At 42.8% G+C, this 18,089-nt stretch overlaps 1 protein-coding gene and 1 non-coding gene across 2 annotated transcripts; one reads left to right on the plus strand and one right to left on the minus strand.

Moving 5' to 3' along the window:
• Positions 1–558: 558 nt before the first annotated feature.
• Positions 559–17,156, minus strand: IL12B (interleukin 12B). The gene is made up of 8 exons (XM_527101.8): positions 16,201–17,156; positions 12,477–12,564; positions 8,856–9,131; positions 8,196–8,313; positions 6,091–6,305; positions 4,510–4,667; positions 2,459–2,590; positions 559–1,874 (listed from the first exon to the last, which is right to left on the minus strand). The coding sequence occupies exons 2-7, from the start codon at positions 12,562–12,564 to the stop codon at positions 2,459–2,461; spliced, it is 987 nt and encodes a 328-aa protein (XP_527101.2). The 5' UTR covers positions 16,201–17,156; the 3' UTR covers positions 559–1,874.
• Positions 3,816–3,941, plus strand: LOC112209356 (U4atac minor spliceosomal RNA). Its single transcript, XR_002944095.1, has one exon. It is a non-coding gene; the product is annotated as a U4atac minor spliceosomal RNA (small nuclear RNA).
• Positions 17,157–18,089: the final 933 nt, after the last annotated feature.

The raw sequence follows: 18,089 nt of genomic DNA on the forward strand, positions 1-18,089 counted from the left end.
ATTATCACCCCAGGATACCATATATCCTGAACATTTTAGCATGTAATGATAGTGAAGTTAACTTTTCATCCTGTCTTATAAGCAGTGTTAGGAGTGGGCACTGTTTGGGAGACACAATGCAAGGCTTTTTGAAACTTCCCAACCCTGAGGGCTAGCACATGTCCATATATATGGCAAACTCTCAATAAATACTAGAGCTGGACCTAAGAGCTGAGATGTCCATGGCTGTACCAGGTTAGTTTTATTTCATGATTCTTGGGATACCAGTAGAGTCGATTCCAGGATAGAGGGTGGAATAAGTGAGAGCTTCCACCCCTAAAAGAGGCATAATGCAGTTCAGTGCCCTTGCAAAGGATCCTTCCTTGTCAGATTACAGGGACATCCCCTGAGCTCAGGAAGACACTGACTTTGGAAATACTATAAGGGGAAAGAGCAACTCTGCAAAATTTGGAATGGGATCACTTCAAGAAAGGGCAATTCTTAAATGATAGGGGAAAAAATGCACCCCTGGTAGACTTGCAAGCAGAGTACTCAAATCAGCTGAGAATGCCCAAAATATGATTACAAAGAAGAGTTTTTATTAGTTCAGCCTCAGAATGCAAAAATAAATAAATAAATAAACAAACAGGAAACAAATGTAATCACTTTACAGAGAGCACATACATTACTTAAAAGTAGCACCTTCATGGAGCCATACTTTCTGGTCATAATTGTGTATCAGGTTCATTCATGCTAATGAGAAAGGGATTCCAGATGTTCTTTGCATCTGTCTGCTTCTCACATGGCTGTTAAGAAGTCACCTGCCATTCTGACAATTTCATGTCCTTAGCCATAACTACTTGTCCTCTCTTTTGAATCTTAAGATCTTTTTGCCTTCCAGACACTTATGGTGTTTCTGTGTCATCCTCCTGTGTCTTTTAGAGAGGTGGGGGTGAGGACTGCCATGGAAGCTAAAGCTGAATTTTAATTTCAATCATTTTTTTTTTTTTTTGAGACAGGGTCTCATTCTGTCCCCTAGGCTGGTATGCAGTGGCACAATCACAGCTCACCATAGCCTTGACCTCCTGGGCTCAAGAGCTCCCCCTGCCTCATCCTCCTGAACAGCTGGGACCACAAGCATGAGCCACCACGCCTGGCTAATTTTAAATTTTTTTTGTAGAGACGGGGTCTTGTTATGTTTCCCAGGCTCGTCAATCATTTTTTTCTAGCCCTTTTAAAATTCAGGCATCCAAAGATTAAACTTGCTTAGAAGTGTAAGTGGCCCTAAATTGCTTTATTAACACCATCTCCAGGAAGTCTTCACAGACATGGGAACTAGCATCTTGTTCTCCTGGATCTTCTCAACAGGTTTGCATTGTCAGGTTTCCATGTAAGTATCTCTTGCGTTCCCATCCATCACAAGTGTATGATGGCACTGGTATCAGAACACTGCATTCTTCCTGATTGTCATAAAACTGATGTACTTGCAGCCTTGCTTGAAAAGTTGTCAGTATAAATAAAATTAAATTCACATTTTGCATAATAGGGACTGATCCTGATGGACCGGGTCATGAAACATTCAATACATCCTGGCAGACAAACATTAAATAACAGTAATATACTAATAAATACATAAATTACTTAAATATTTAAATAGCATGAAGGCCCATGGCAACTTGAGAGCTGGAAAATCTATACATAAATTAGCTGATTGTTTCAATGAGCATTTAGCATCTAACTATACAAATACAGCAAAGATATCATTGTGATCCTAAAAAAAACATTTTAAAGCAAATCAGATAGAAATTATCTTTTTGGGTCTATTCCGTTGTGTCTTTAAACATTTTGCTTAATATCTTCCACTTTTCCTCCAAATTTTCATCCTGGATCAAAACCTGGAAGAGAATGCCAAAAGTTGATGTGGGGTGACATTGTAACAGCAATGTCTCTTCTTATTTCTCACAACATATGATCCTGGGCAACTGGGTTTCGGGGATTTCATGCCAGAAGGCCCAGGCCTTCCTTATGTGGCCTGGAATTTGGCTGGTACCATGCTTGCCAGAGGCTTTCTTGAGAGTTTTCTTAAAATAATATCTGATTGTGTTACTTCCTTGCTGAAAACCCTTCAGTGGGTTTCAGGGCCCGAGGCCCCCAGAACAAGGTTCTGAGTCCTGCAAGCTTGCAAGTCCTCCATCCTCTGCCTCCTGGCTATCTCTCTCTTTTCTTTGCCTTTCTCTTTAGGAGGCCAGAATCCCAGTCTGTTTTCTTTCCTGCAATATCCCTGTGGCCAGCACAGTGTCCTACATAACAAAGGCACCAAATAAATATCTGTTAGTGAATAAATGTATGTTTCTGATTCTGGCAACTGGGTGCTGGCCACTCCATCCCCCTTTCCTCTCCAACACAGCCCCCAATCATATCCCTGCATCCAGGTGCACTGAGAGTGCAGGCCTGGGCTGGCCTTTGAGGGCCTGCTCACCTAACTGCAGGGCACAGATGCCCATTCGCTCCAAGATGAGCTATAGTAGCGGTCCTGGGCCCGCACGCTAATGCTGGCATTTTTGCGGCAGATGACCGTGGCTGAGGTCTTGTCCGTGAAGACTCTATCTTTCTGCAAAAGAGAAGGAAAGCTGTGAAGACCCCTTGGCAACATAGTCACAGGGTAAGCTGAGCCTATTTCTGCAATGCATACTCTCCCAAAACAAGCCCATCTTGGTCTTAGGGCACTGTGCTTGCAATTCACAGGGGGGTGCATAGAACTTGCACCACCTACTGGCAGACACTCCACATGTAGGTGCAGCTTTTGTACTTTGTAAGCCCTTGAGGGAGAAATCGTTTGGCCCAGCTTTCATCTTTCTAGCACAATTGCCTTGCCTCAAGACCCCATGGCCACTCACCCAGTCCTGAGCTGATGGTGAGAGAGAGACAGATTTGCTCTAGCCATCCCTGAGATATTGAGAAATACCATATCCTGATCATTTCATCAGAAAACTTGCCTTCAAATTCTGGCACTGCTACTTAATAGCTGTGTAACTTCAGGAAAATGTCTTAGGTTCTCTGTGTCTGTTTCCTCACTTATAAATAGGGATAACAATAATGCCTACTTCATAGAATTATAGTTCAAGGTAAAAATCACGTCAAACTCTTAGCAAGTCTTTAGCACATAGGAAGCACTCAATATCACCTATTAATCATACAGATCTTAAATAGGGAAAGTACTTGCCAAGATGTAAAATAATATTTAGGTAAATATCTATTCCAGGATAGCCTCCCTACCTAATTATTTTCCCAGAGAGTAACTAGCTCACTGAATTTCTACCACATCCTAAATGCTATGCTGAATTAGGGCTTTGTCCAGTGATTTTAAAAGTGGGGTGAAAGGAGTCTGGGGCTGTACGAAAGGGCCTCTGGAACCTTGCAACAGGCAAAGGAATTCTGCTGTAAGGCGAGGAAGCTGGGAAGCCAATATCTTAGCCTCTATAAGTGTAGACATTCTGTTTAGTAAAATAATTTTATAATATCTGGAACAGCCAGGAGCTATCCATTTTGGGGGCGATATCTCTTGCCTGTTCTATCATTCATTACATGCACTCAGTTGAAACAACAATTTTAGGCTTCTGGAGCCCAGGTCTCCTCTATCAGGACTAATTCTGAGTGCCAAGATCAATGACCAACATCAGAGGTAGTGGAGTGGTTAGGTGCATGGCCTTTCTGTCTGGCAGATTGAGTTTGTGTCCTGGTTATGTCATTTCCTAGCTGGGTGACCTTGGGAAAGTCACTTAACCTCTCTGAGTCTTCAATCACTTGTGAAATGCTGATAATACTACTGGCTAACAACCATCCTTTTCTTGGGGTTGGGCTACTGTCCAATGAGCACGTAGTGAGGGCAGTGCTGCTAACACCTACACAAAATTCCTGCATCAGCTACAGCTTTACTTTACCTTGCCACAGTTTCTGGAAAAAAGGAAAGCCTCTTTTCCACAAAAAAGGGGGTAAAAAAACAAGAATAACATCAGCTACCTTTGTTGCGTTAATTTTGTAGATTAAGTGAAATAAACATGGAAAACCCTTGGCACAGCTCTAGACACATAGAAAAGTGCTAAGAAAAGTAATTATGCATCACATAATAACATTTCAGTCAAAGAAGGATCACATATATGACCAGTGGTCCTATATTGTTATAATATTGTATTTTTGCTATATCTTTTCTGTTTAGATATACAAACCATTGTGTTGTAATTGCCTACAGTATTCAGTACAGGAACATGCTGTACAGGTTTGCAGCCTAGGAGCAATAGGCTATACCATAAAGCCTAGAAGCGTAGTAGGCTATACCATCTAGGTTTGTGTGGGTACACCATATATGTTTGCACAATGATATAGCTGCCTAAAGATGAATTTCTCAGAATGTATCCCTGTTGTTAAGTGATACATGGATGTCGTTGTTATTATCATCATTCATCTTCTCACTTTATGGTGGGCCTCCGTAAAACTGACCAAGGAATATACTGCACCTGAATCACTTCTTACCTTTTCTCTCTTGCTCTTGCCCTGGACCTGAACGCAGAATGTCAGGGAGAAGTAGGAATGTGGAGTACTCCAGGTGTCAGGGTACTCCCAGCTGACCTCCACCTGCCGAGAATTCTTTAATGGCTTCAGCTGCAAGTTCTTGGGTGGGTCAGGTTTGACTGTGGAAGAGGATAAACATGCTTTATTTTCCTAATAAGGCTTTGGAGTTCAGTGGTTTTGGCTTATGATCTCACTTGCACCTTTGATCAGCTGTGAGTCCACTGGATAGTTACTTAACTTCTGTGAGCACCTGGCTGGCAAATGTGAGGCACCTCTGCCGCAGGTGCTCACGCTGGTGCCTCGGGAAGGCAGTCATTATCAATGGCCACATCTCAGATCCACATTTATTGCAGGATCTGAGAGATGCTCAGAATCCTCATCACTGAACAATCAGATGGGACCGCACGGTGAGAAGACCTCTGCTTTAATGGTTATGGGCCATGCATTGAAGGACCACCCTGTCTGTGCTAATCCCTCACTTTGCACTGAACATGGAACTAAGCTGAGCCTCTCCCTGAGGATGAGATGATAGATTTTCTATTTACTGCCCTTTCTTTTGTCTTTTCATAGCTTTTGGTGCTATGAAAAGCTATAACTGCTTGGAGCAGTTATAGTCAATTGTCTCTATGCTCAATTTGCTTGTTTATTCCATAAATACTGAGCGCCCATTATGTTCCAGCCACTGGACTGTGCATGAAGGATACAGCAGTGAGTTTCACAAAGACTGCTTCCTCAATTAGGTCTTCTAGATAAGAGGAGGGGGAGACATGCTAGGGTGTGTGGTTGGGCTCTGTAGGCCTGGCACTGCTCCACACAAAGATCACGTCTCCTAGCAGGTGCTTCGCAAATATGCTTCCCTCTGCTCTTAACACAACTGACATCTTTCCTTTTGGTGTCAGCTAAATGTCAACTCCTCAGAGAGGCCTTCCTTGGCCACCCTATGTGAACTAGACCCCACCCACCAAGTACAAACCCTCCATAAGTTTTGAAGCAAGTTCTCTGGTTCTATTACACTTTGTCATGCTGCCTGGTCAATGAATAAATAGTAAAGGAAATGACTTATGGTGAAATTCCTATCTGCCAATTAAAAAAAATAGATGTCCATTTTGGAAGGGTTTATATTCTAAGAAAGAAGTCCCTTTTCAAATGCTAAGGAAAGATTGGTTGGGAATAATTGCCATTAGTAAGGAAGCCCTGGTTCTGAATATTAATATTATGCTTGATTAGGCTCTGGGATTCATCATGGAAACTATCTGGCAGCTGAATCAAAGTGCAGCAAAGAGCAGCTCTAGTGGAGTGGATCTGGATTTGAACTGCTAGCTGTAAGATCTGAGATCTGGGGCAAGTTGCTTAACTTTTCTAAGACTCAATTTCCTCTTCCTTAAAATGCAGATAACAGTATCTACATCGTATTTTGTTTTTGGATGCAGAATAAAAGAGATGATTCTTGTCAACCACCTACCCCACAGTGCATGGGGCATTGTGAACACGTGACAAATAGTATCTTTCCTTATGGAGCACATATAATCATCCAAAACTCACTGATGTCCCTGATGAAGAAGCTGCTGGTGTAGTTTTCATACTTGAGCTTGTGAACAGCATCCACCATGACCTCAATGGGCAGACTCTCCTCAGCAGCTGGGCAGGCACTGTCCTCCTGGCACTCCACTGAGTACTCATACTCCTTGTTGTCCCCTCTGACCCTCTCTGCAGAGAGTGTAGCAGCTCCGCACGTCACCCCTTGGGGGTCAGAAGAGCTGAAGTCAAAGACAGAAATTAGCCTGTGTTACACACTGGGGAGAGAGTTCCTAGTGATTGTAGCCAGTAAGGCAGGTAAGGCCTCAACTGTTGTCTGAGGACACAGTTTCTCCAACTGGGCTGATTTCTACCCAGAGGGTAAGAAACTGCCCTCCCCAGGAGAAAAAGCTTAAATTCAAGAGCACTTACATGTCTCTGGACTAAATGAATATGGAAGTTTTTGTTTGTTTGTTTTAGATCTAGAATCTCTGATTATTAAACCCCCTTGTTAAAAACTTAAATTCATTTTTTCCCATTTTAATTATAAAATCAATACACAAATCAGTACACACTAATTATAAAAGTAAAGATGATAAAGATCCATATAAAGGAAAGAAGTGTATGTCTCCTTCATCCTTAACTGCTCTCCACAGGTATAAGTACTAATAATAGCTTGTTGTATCCTTCCAGACCTTCCTTTTTCTTTTTCTTTCTCTCTCTCTCTCTTTTTTTTTTTTTTTTTTAAGAGACAGGGTTTTGCTCTGCCACCCAGGCTGGAGTGAAGTGGTGGAATCAGACCCCACTGTAGCCTCAAACTCCTAGGCTCAAGTGATCCCCTCCCTCTGCCTCCCAAGTAGCTGGGACTACAGGTGTGTGCCACCACACCCACCTCATTTTTTTATTTTTAATATTTTCTGAGATGGGGTCTCACTGTGTTGCCTAGGCTGGTCTTGAACTCCTGGCCTCAAGCAATCATTCTGTCTCAGCCTCCCAAAGAGTTAGGATTTCAGGTGTGAGCCACTGTGCCTGGCCAGAACTTTTTCAATGAATATTCAAGATAATTGTATACACATTTTATATATATATATATATATACACACACACACACACACACAGATATATATATATACACACATTATATATATAAAATCCATGTTATATACATCTCCACATTATATATATCCACTATATATATTTTACTTATACATATAGATTTTATTTTTATGAACTAGGATCAAATTGTATACATATGATTATGTAACCATCCTTTTCCCCTCTGAACATATTATGGGGAGCTCTCCATGACAAAACATATGGGTTGGGTTATCCACTTCAATGACTGCACATTAAGCAAGAGTATAGTGTACCATGTTTTATTTAACCATTCCTCTGCTGATTATGTCTTTATGCACTTGGAGAAACATTTCTTTAGGAAGCATTTTCCTTTTAAAGATGAAAAAGTGAGACCCCAATGCTTAATTTACTCAGTGAAATAATGGTAAAGTCAGGATGATCACCTGGGGTTTGCTTAGGTGATGATTAAAGTAAGCCACATGGGGGTTAACACATAGGTCTTGTATTTATGGAAGTTGCTTTCTTACGGAAAGTCCAAGTGCATTGGACCAACAGCGAACTTCAGATTAGTGGTGTCAGCAGAAGTAAAAGGAGCTGAGGTGGCCCTGGGAAAATTTCGGGAGGCCTCATCGAGTTTTGGAGTCTGCTTCAGGGCCCCTAAGATCTATGCCCTGGAGCTCTTGTTTTTATTTTTGACTCAAGGTGCAATTTCAGCAAGTCATTTGTAGCTTTGAATTCTCCTTTTATCCCTTTCTTTGGTGCTATGAGCCTTCAGGAAGCATGGCCAGGCAATTTGGATGAGTGGGTTCAAACACAGCAGAGACTATTCTCAGTTCCCAATAATATCCTGCCCCAACACATATATTTATTCAAGCAATCGGCTAAAATCTCCGTGTTCTTTCTTCAATGTAGACAAGGAAGGGCGGTTGAAAAAACATGGGGTTGACTTTGCTTTTCCCATTATCATTAACTGATAGGTCACTGAGAGGTTGCCCTTAATTTCTTAATGAAATAGTTCTAGCAAAATGCTGAGAAACCAGAGCAGTTTCACTCACCCTCTGCTGCTTTTGACACTGAATGTCAAATCAGTACTGATTGTCGTCAGCCACCAGCAGGTGAAACGTCCTGAATAATTCTTGGCCTCGCATCTTAGAAAGGTCTTAGTTTTGGGTTCTGGATTTGAAATAAACAAAAATTCAATATTTAGGAGTTTTTTGCAGAAAGGTTTTGATTGTGATGAATCACAGATCACCAGATGGTACAGGGTGAAGTTCTTCCATGCGTTCCCTCTTGGGTAGCTCCATAAGTATTGGGAGTATCCCAGTGGGGTGTTGATTCTGCAGAGTACACTACACACCTAACATGCCCGGCAGAGGCATTCATTTTTTGAAGGCTATCACCCCAGTGCAGAGTGATACACTATCGGTTAATTTCCATTAGCCATTAAATAATATCACCATTATTTAAAGAAAACATCAGGCTAAGCATTCAGACTGATCATGAAACTCCCTTAATATGAGATTTTGATGGTTGATAACCCAAAGGGTCCAGGAAAGCAAAGGAAAATGGAGGTTAACATCAATTAACATCAATAAGAGACTTGATGTTAATTCATTACACTCACCATGACTTGGCTTTTCAATTTGTTGTTGTTGTTGTTTTTAACTCTTATGAGCGAAAGAGAAAATTGATACTATCCAAGGGTATAGAATTACCTTTCTGGTCCTTTAAAATATCAGTGGACCAAATTCCATCTTCCTTTTTGTGAAGCAGCAGGAGTGAATGGCTTAGAACCTCGCCTCCTTTGTGACAGGTGTACTGGCCAGCATCTCCAAACTCTTTGACTTGGATGGTCAGGGTTTTGCCAGAGCCTAAGACCTCACTGCTCTGGTCCGAGGTCCAGGTGATACCATCTTCTTCAGGGGTGTCACAGGTGAGGACCACCATTTCTCCAGGGGCATCCGGATACCAATCCAATTCTACGACATAAACTGGAATGCACAGGAAGTGGAGAACCAGGCTGTAAGCTCCAGGAACTCTGGGACTGTGTTTTATTAACCCTTTGGGCATCCCTATTGTCTAAACACAACCTGGTTTACCACAGGTATTTGGCAAATGCTTGCTGAGATGATCTCAAGGCATTAGACCCTGCTTGGGCTCAAGGTCATGGAAAAGAGAAACAAAGAGTTTTATAGCTGCCATCGACTCATTGACTGGAAGGCTGCCTTTAATAGTAACCTTTGATTATTTAGCAGATTGGAAACACCTTAATATACCAAAAACTGCAAACAGCACAAGACTCTTTGCCAAAGGTCTGGGGGAGAGAAACTTCCAGCACAATTTCAGTTTCATAGATAATACGGCAGGGCACAATATTCAGCAGAGTAACATAGTGGTTAAAAGCTCAGGGTGTCGAGAACAACGAACCAAGACTGTCATCCTGTCTCCACTAACCAGCTGGGGGATTTGGAACAAGGTATTTCATTATCATGAGCCTCAGTTTCCTCATCTGTAAAATGATAATAATAACAGTATCTGCCATACGTTTGACTGAGGATTAAATGAAAAAAAAAAAGCACATAAAGTACTTAGCACAGTGTCTGCCACACAGTAAATTCGGTGTTAGTTATTGTTACTTATAGACTGAGGAGTCAGCCAACTGTACAGAGAAACTCTCTTAACAATTTTCCATGGGTATTTAAGGATTTAGTTCCCTCTGTTTTAAATCACCAATGGAGGTTTTCATTCTCTCTGCATTATTATTATTATTATTATTTTTAGCTATCTTACACTCTTATGAAGCAGTCCAGTAGATCTTAGTCTTCCCATTTAATGAAGAAGCGTACTGAGGCCAACGATCTAAGCATGGTCACAGCAAGTCAGAAGTACAAGGGCTATAGCTCAGACCTTTTGTCTCCTGGGCTTTGCAAGGGATGCCTAATGCTAGTCTCTAAACTGGCCTTTGAGGAATGGCTTAGTATAGTATTTCAGAGTGTGTCATAGCAAAGCTTCATTCATCTTTTTATCCATGCATAAATTATTAATTGATAGAATTGTTTAATGTAGTAGTTCCCAAAGCATGATCGATGAAACACCATCAGCAGCATCACCTTGGAATAGATCAGAAATGCAAATTCTCAGCTGCTGAATCAGAAACCTTGGGATGGATTTAGTCATATGGTTCTTAAGCTCTCCAGATGGTGCTGATGCCTGCTCAAGTTTATGAGTCACAGTGGTTGAGAGCCTGGATTTTGGAGTGGCAGAGGCCTGGATTTAGAAGCAGCTCTAGCCCTTGCTCCAGTCTTGTGGCCTTTGGCAAGACATTCAACTACTCTAAGCCTCAGTGTCATCATCTTTAAAATGAGAAAAATATTAGCCCTTGCTTTAGAAGGTGGATATGTGGATTATATAAGCTCATTCACATAAGAGCTTAACACAGTGCCCTTACATGCTTTATAAATGGTGGTTCTTGTTATTGGCCTCCGGATGTAAAGCATTGTAGAATATAAAGTTTTCACTTTACATCAATTGGATTATAAGGACTGAATGGATAACAAAAATAAGAGGTCAAAAGCATTTGGGGTCCAACTCTGGGGAAATGATTAGCTGTGCTGATGTAAAACCATGCGGCACTTTTGGCTTTTTCTTTTTTTTTTTTTTTTTTGTCCCCCTGACACCTGAACAGCATGGTTACTTTCCTGTCCCAACTGAGGCTCGGAAGCCCTAGAAGATGTTTGCTCAATAGCAGGGAAAACAGCTGCAGGAGGAAAGCTGAAGAGGAGCATCAAGAACCTGGCACTTAGCCTCACTGCATCGTCTGCCCTCCTAAGTCACACCTTGGAGAGTTTCTCACATTGATTTTCTGGAATTTCTGTGTTTTACCAAATCAGAAGTCACTAAGGGGTCAAATATGCCAGGACCAAGGTTCCTGAGCTCGCTAACAATCCCAGGGTTGGAAGGGATCTGCCATATACCCCTGGCTCAGGCCTTTGCCTTTACTTAAGAGAGTGTCTAAATCTCTCAAATTCTCATGGAGAAGGGGTGGCTGGATTCCGTCTTCCTAAAATTCTTGAGAAGAGAGGAGTGGTCCCAGATTTCTTTCAGGTACCCATTTCAAGATGGTACTCTCTAGAATATCAAAAGATTATTTCTGATCATCAGCTGAAATATTTTCATCCTTAATTTATGTCCATTTCCTCTTATTCAGCTCTCCAAAGACCTGGGAAAAAATTACTTCATGTCCTTGTAAAAACGTTTTCACAAATTTAAGTGCACCAGCTTTGAAGCAAGACAGAATTGGGATCAAGTCCCTGTTCCACCCTTACCAGGTATGTGACAATGGGCAAGTTACTTAATCTCTCTGGCCTCAGTTTCCAACATCTGTAAAATGGGATATAGACAGTCTCTACTTCATATGGCTCTTGTGAGAATTAAGTGAGACAGTGCACTCAATAAACGTTAACTATTATTATTATACAATTAAAGATAGTAATCGCCAACATTATGATGTTGGCTTCAGTGATAAAAATCTGAGGGTCTTTCAGGTACAGCCAATGGTCAGAATGCACATTTACTGAGTGTGAGATACTAGAAGGATGGGCAGAACTCCTTATTTTACCATTAACTATTCTATTAGTCTACTAATAATTTTTACTGATCATTGGGATAATAAAAAGTATCTCTTGAATCATGAAAGATATTTTAAACAACCAAAATAGTAATACTAGCTGACATTTACTTTCACTTTACTATCTGTCGAGTTGTATTCTGCATTCATTAACCCACTAAATAACCCATGTGGTAGGCATCCACTTTGTAACATCCAGTTTACAGTTGAGGAAATTCAGGATTAGAGGTGACCCAGCTCAAAGTCACATAACCAGTCATTGACAGACCTAGGACTTGAATCCAAGTCAATGTGAGTCTGAATCCTATGCTTCCTCCAAAGTGCTTGGTCAGAGGTAAGTCATCACAGTGCCAACTGAGGGGGCAGTATCATGTGGTGGAATGAGAAACGAACACAGTTGTTATACTTTGCAAATCCTCTACTTTGGAATTTTAATTGTGTGAAACAGCTGGTTTTTAGTAATATTGGAAAATATCGTATGTCTTTCCCCACCATAGTGTACCAATGTCATCCAATGTGAAAACCAAACAATATCGATACCATCAAAGTAGAAAAGAGAGATATGGCATTGCATTTTCCCAGAGTGATGGCTTTCTCTAGAGGACCCAGTGCATGGTTGCCCATTTCAGTTTGATTTCCCACCAGTGGCTGCCCAAGAGTCCTGGCTTAGAAGTGGGGCCTCCACAGAGAATAATGAGAGGCTGGTTACCATCTTTCTTCAGTTCCCATATGGCCACGAGGGGAGATGCCAGAAAAACCAGGGAAAACCAAGAGATGACCAACTGCTGGTGACACATCTATAAGAAGGGAGAGAAGCAGGGGGAAGAGAAGGAGGAAAAGAGAAGGAAGAGGAAGGAAAAAGAGAAGAAAGAATGTCAATAATTCTTGTTACCTTTGTGAACCATATACACATTCTAGCTACTTTTTTTTTTTAAATAAAATCTTGATTCTCCCCTTTCTTCTCCATACTGTCAAGCAAATACTAAGTAAATTACAGGAGTTCTATGGCAGTCTGTGGGGAAGAACATCTCCAAATAGAGAACCATAGGGTATTTGGGGCTCTGGAGCTGAAAGAGACCGAAGGCAAGCCGTCTGATACAATCCTCTTATTTTTAAGATGAGAAACTTAAAGCTTAGAGAAGGAATGTGACTTTCTGGATCAACATCTAGCAGTTGTTTATTTAGTGCTTACTACATAATGAGCACTGGGCTAGAAGCAGTTGAGAGAGAAAAAAAGGGCTTACCTGGATCCTGCTTCCTAGGAGCAAATACTTTTACTCAATAAATATTTATTAAGTCAGTGTGTTAAATGCCTCCCCGCCAGCTGGGGAGATGAGCCATACATCTGTATCACTGCAACACAAAGCAGTGTGTGCTGGAGCACCCAGAACTGAAGGACTTGGGTTAGGGACAGGAACGGTAATACAGAGGTGAACTTTCAAGTTCTGGCAATGACCTGGTCACCAGCCCTTGCTGTAGGGGTTTAGCTTCTCTTGTTTTCCAAGTTCAAAGACTACTCTCTCCCATATAGAGAACCTAGTGGTTCTAAAATTTGAGTGACTGTCAGGATAACCTGGAAGCACTGCTACAACAGACGGCTGAGTCCCACCCCCAGAGTGTCTGATTCAGCAGGCATGAGGGCCTGAGAATATGCATTTCTAGAAAGTTTCCAGGGGAAGCAGATGCTGCTGACGCTGAGACCACACCTTGAGAACCACTGGTTTAACCCATGTTCAGGGTCCAGAACCCCTGAAAATCAAGTGTTCATTGGGAAAAGACCACAACATATTGATATATCCACCATGAAATAGTAAAATGCATAATTTTATGTTAAATAAGCCACCATCTGATATAGAAACCAGTCTAGGTTAGTATCCAGGGTTTATGAAAATCTTCCGATTGCAAAAATTACATGCCACTTATGAATGAGGTAGAGATGATTATTGAAACATTCTGAAACAACTCCATTCACCTTGCAGAGCACCCATGGTCTGGAGGAAAGTGGTTCTGAAACCACTGTTTTAAACTATATGAAGGGCAATGCTCAACTGTTTCAGTCAAATACCTTAAAAATGAGCATTCCTGGGTTGGGTGACGGAATATTGACAAATTACAGCTTTGTCAGAACTGCTACTAACTCTAGGCGGACCTTGCTATGTGCTTTATTCCCTTATAAAGTTTGTGAGTGGCAGAGACAGGCCTAGAAGTCAAGCCTTCTTGGACACTGCTCAGTGCTGTCACCACAGCATGGAGTTTTAGGGGCATGGCTATCACTTCAGTCTAGGTTATGACTGTAGCAAAGTACTAGCTGGCACAGGGCACCGGTTACTACATTCACAGGCTTGAAGTTAAACAGACACAGGCTTGAATTTTGGTCCCACCACTCATTTGCTGTTGAGCAGTGGGAGCAACTTGTTGGCCAAGTTACTCGCTGAGCCTCAGTCTCTTTGTCTATAAAATGGACCTAATACTTATCTCAAAGGCTTGTTGGGAAAGGCAATGAGATAACATATTATAGAAGGCAACCAATAACATATTAACTTGAACCTAGAGGAAGAGGTAAGGGAACAATTCGGTATCTGTGTTTTATATATCATGGATAGTCTAGGCAGTAGGGAAATGCGCACAGAGGTACTGCAATTACATGCGCCTGTAAAACCCAGAGGCTGGCACACTGGAAGGGAAATAGTGGAGATTCCTGGCATCTCCTGGCCACTTACGCTGAGGTATTCCCACTAGCTGTGTGCCCAGCACTTCCTCTGCATGCCTCAGATGCATTTGACAATCTCAGGTGAACTGCACTTCAGGGTCAAGGGAACCCCGGCCATGGTTCTAAGAAACAACTCCCATTTTAGTATCACCTACATTTGAAACCACAGAGCACTGTCCAGGAGAGGTGATGGTGGTGGGTCTCCTCCTTTGGCTCTCTGGCCCATCAGCTGATACTAGGGAGCGCTATCCCTCAGCCCACATTTCTCAGCATGGTAAGTCTGAGAGTCTTGATGATTAAAATACATTTTTGTGTGTGCAATTTCATAGGTTTTCTAAACTCTTGAAACCCTTGCATGAAGGACAAAGGGACCCCACGTTACACACTCCTACTTCCTGGGGTATGCTAAGGGCTTCCCAACACTGGTGCCAACATCAGCATGCCAATGACGCTTGGGTGGGCATCTCTTTTTTAAGTTTTGTTTGTTACCTTTAATTAGAAAAGGGAGTTATTATTAAAGAATAAAAAGATATAGTCACAGATGGCATGGGTGGCACATGCAAAGATCCCTAGTTTGAGGGCCAGGCAGACTTCTAGAACTGTGTGACTCTGGGTGAGTCACTTGGCCCCTTTAAGCCCCACACTCCTGATCGATAAAATGGGCATGCTACTGTGGTAAGGAGTTAGTGACATAATTCACGTGAAGTGTCATGGTGCCTAGATGAAGTCAGGACCCACTATTTGCTCCCCTCCTTCCACAGCATTTACTACAATGGCAACAATACAGTCTCTTCTTTACTGTTTGTCTTCTCTGCCACACTGAGTGAACTCTCTTATGCCATGGATCATGTCTATCTTGTTTTGCACTTTACCCCCAGAGTCCAGCACAGAGGGATTCCATGACTTATTAGTAGCATGAAGGAATGTACGGAAATCATACAATTTCAGATTCCAGTAAACTAAACTCTAAGAGGTTACCCACATTCCATCTAGTATCTTGCAATTCCTTGTTTGAAAAAGTGGGTCATCACCTGGGGTTTAGTAATCCCTTTGTTAAAATGACATTGTTGTTGCACACAATTTTACCTGGGCAAGTAAAAAAACCTTTTTTCCCCCTTCTCACAGATTTAAAAACTCTTTAGGAAGCAATAATAGCTTTTCATTTTTTAACTGGGGCCAAAGTTAGTTAATCCACAAGAATGGGGATCACAGCTATCATTTTGGTTGATATCACAACTGATGACCAAGACCATCACAAATATGGGAGCAAGTCTGATTTGTAACATTATTATAATTATGAATTCAATTACTTTAAGGAATGCACGAACGGCTTTTTAAAAATTTCAATAGGAAGGCAGGCACCACTCGCTTTAGCTCTATACAATCCTTTAACTGATCGGCATTAACATTTAGGAATATACTTTTATACATCAATACACACCACTTCAAAATAAGATAAAACAAACATTTCCATAAACTATGCATACACACAGATCTTGCTATACAGTTATTATTAGGTGGCTTTTAAAATGGACACTGTACATCAGTCCCTAAAGTACTAAGTTTTCACTAATGTTCCAGCAGGTGACTCACCAGGGATGCTTCCAGGAATCCACCAACTCCCTCCTGCCAGCTGCTGGGGTAGCACACTAACGGTTTCTACACCTGGACAGCTGCAGGCCCACAGGGAGGGGAGGGAGGTAGGGGCTTGGGAAGTGCTTACCTTGCTCTGGGCAGGATGGAGAGTCCAATGGCCCTGAAACAGATGTTGTTTCTTCTGCTGCTGTTGCTGGTACTGGAACTTATATACTCTACTCCTTTCTGATGGAAACTTAAACTAGAAACTGACTTGTTGCAACATTGAAAACAACTCTCAAAACCTTCTGGGGGAATTTCAAGAAGTTCCTTTTTTGTTTGTCTCTCTCTGTGTGTGTATCAATAACGAGGAGGGAACATAGACATCAAAATCCCAGGTAATGAACTAAGAGGAAATGACTTTTGGGTGGGGAAAAAGGAAGGAGATGGAGATGCTAATTTCTCTGGGTTTACATCATGGCCAAGGTGCTTGGAGACAGCACTAGGCAGATTCCCTGGGTTCCACAGATCGAGGAAGAAGGAAGGCCAAGGGGCGGTCAGACGGGAGGCTGAGTTCATGTCGGGATGGAACAACTGTATGCCCAAGGGCTTAAAAACAAAATCCTGGTTCTTCCCAAGTCAGAGAGGATGAGATGAAGGGCAAAGGGTTTAGTACATCTGGGGCGCCTTCCTCCACATTAGTCCTTTAATTTCAGAAACATACTATTTACCACCCATCTTGGCTCCATGCACCTCTCCCCACATTCCCCGAGTGGGAACACACGCGTGCACACACACACCCATGCACATTTCATACACAGACCTGGGGAGATGATAAAACTGCGTGTACCACTAATAAGACTCAAATATGTGCACATCCTGTGCTCATAGGTACTCGCTCATAGGGGCGGATGGGAGCAGAAAGTGAAATACCCTCAGGGAGGCATACAGACAACCACACTCAAGGCACCCCTCCTTGGGCACCCAGACTACATCCTCATTTCATTTGCACACAAATCTATGGCCCTAGGGGCTCCGTGCAGATGCACAGGAATAGCGGAATAAAGATATCTCTCGTGGTGGAATTTCAAGTTGCTAAGAGGTATGCAAATGTGTACACCGGTGTGGACCCCCCCCCATCCCCCGCCCAGTCTGCACGTGAACAGGAGCACGTACCCTGCACGTATACCAGGTACACGCAGACAGATGCGGGCCATCCCCAGAGCCGCCGACAGAGGTCGCTGCGAGACGGTACCCGCTCCCCACAGTCCACCCGCGCCTCGGAGTCCCCTCGCGCCCCGGAGTCCACCCGCGCCCCGGAGTCCACCCGAGCAGGTCCACTTCTCCATCCCTGCTCTCGACCTCCGCCCTTGCGGCGGGGGAAGTTCCTGGGGCGGTGGCTGGGACCAGGCCGGGTTTTAGGCGGGCGCAGATTTCCGGGCTAACTTTCCTCGCCGTCTCAGCGCGGGAAGGGGGAAATGGGAAACCCGGGCCAGAGCAACGGAGCTTCCCAGCCGCACACTTCCTCCCTCCAGCCGTTTGTCTCGGCAGGGGAGGGCCCAGGCAGCCAAGCCGGCAGGCCCACTGGTTATCCGACCTTGTGCTCTGGCCGTGGGTGGAGACCTTACATCCAGCTCAGAGCGCCTCCTCCCATCCCCTGTGTCCTCTAGGCCTCCCCAGACTTTGCCTTTTAGCCTTCCAGTGAAACAAGTTCTGTATCCAAGATATACAATTAAGTGGACAAAGCAGATTGCAGGTATGTTTTTTCGTATGATACCATTTGTGGGGTGTGTGTGCGTATGTGTGTAAGTGCACCTGCACTTTTCACAACTGGTATCTCTGAGGCATATGTAACAACTGGGGGAGGGGCTTTTTGTAAACATGTATTAATTTCCTCCGATCCATCACTAAAGTGTACTGAACAGAAGTTGACGTGAAGTAGTTTCACTAATTTATTTACAGTGGCTGCACCACCACAGATGAGTCCTTGTGCCCCCCCATAAATAAATACATGCATAAAATAAGACAAGTAAGGTT

Source organism: Pan troglodytes, chromosome 4 (assembly GCF_028858775.2).
Source record: "Pan troglodytes isolate AG18354 chromosome 4, NHGRI_mPanTro3-v2.0_pri, whole genome shotgun sequence".
Classification (NCBI taxonomy): Eukaryota; Metazoa; Chordata; class Mammalia; order Primates; family Hominidae; genus Pan; species Pan troglodytes.

Bases quoted from the DNA above. Each gene is read 5' to 3' on its own strand.
- IL12B (XM_527101.8), bottom strand. From the start codon at position 12,564: ATGTGTCACCAGCAGTTGGTCATCTCTTGGTTTTCCCTGGTTTTTCTG. The intron at 8,314-8,855 runs GTAATTCTATAC...TTTCAAATCCAG, and splicing joins TATTTTAAAGGACCAGAAAG to AACCCAAAACTAAGACCTTT. The intron at 4,668-6,090 runs GTGAGTTTTGGA...CCTCTTCCACAG, and splicing joins CTTCTTCATCAGGGACATCA to TCAAACCTGACCCACCCAAG.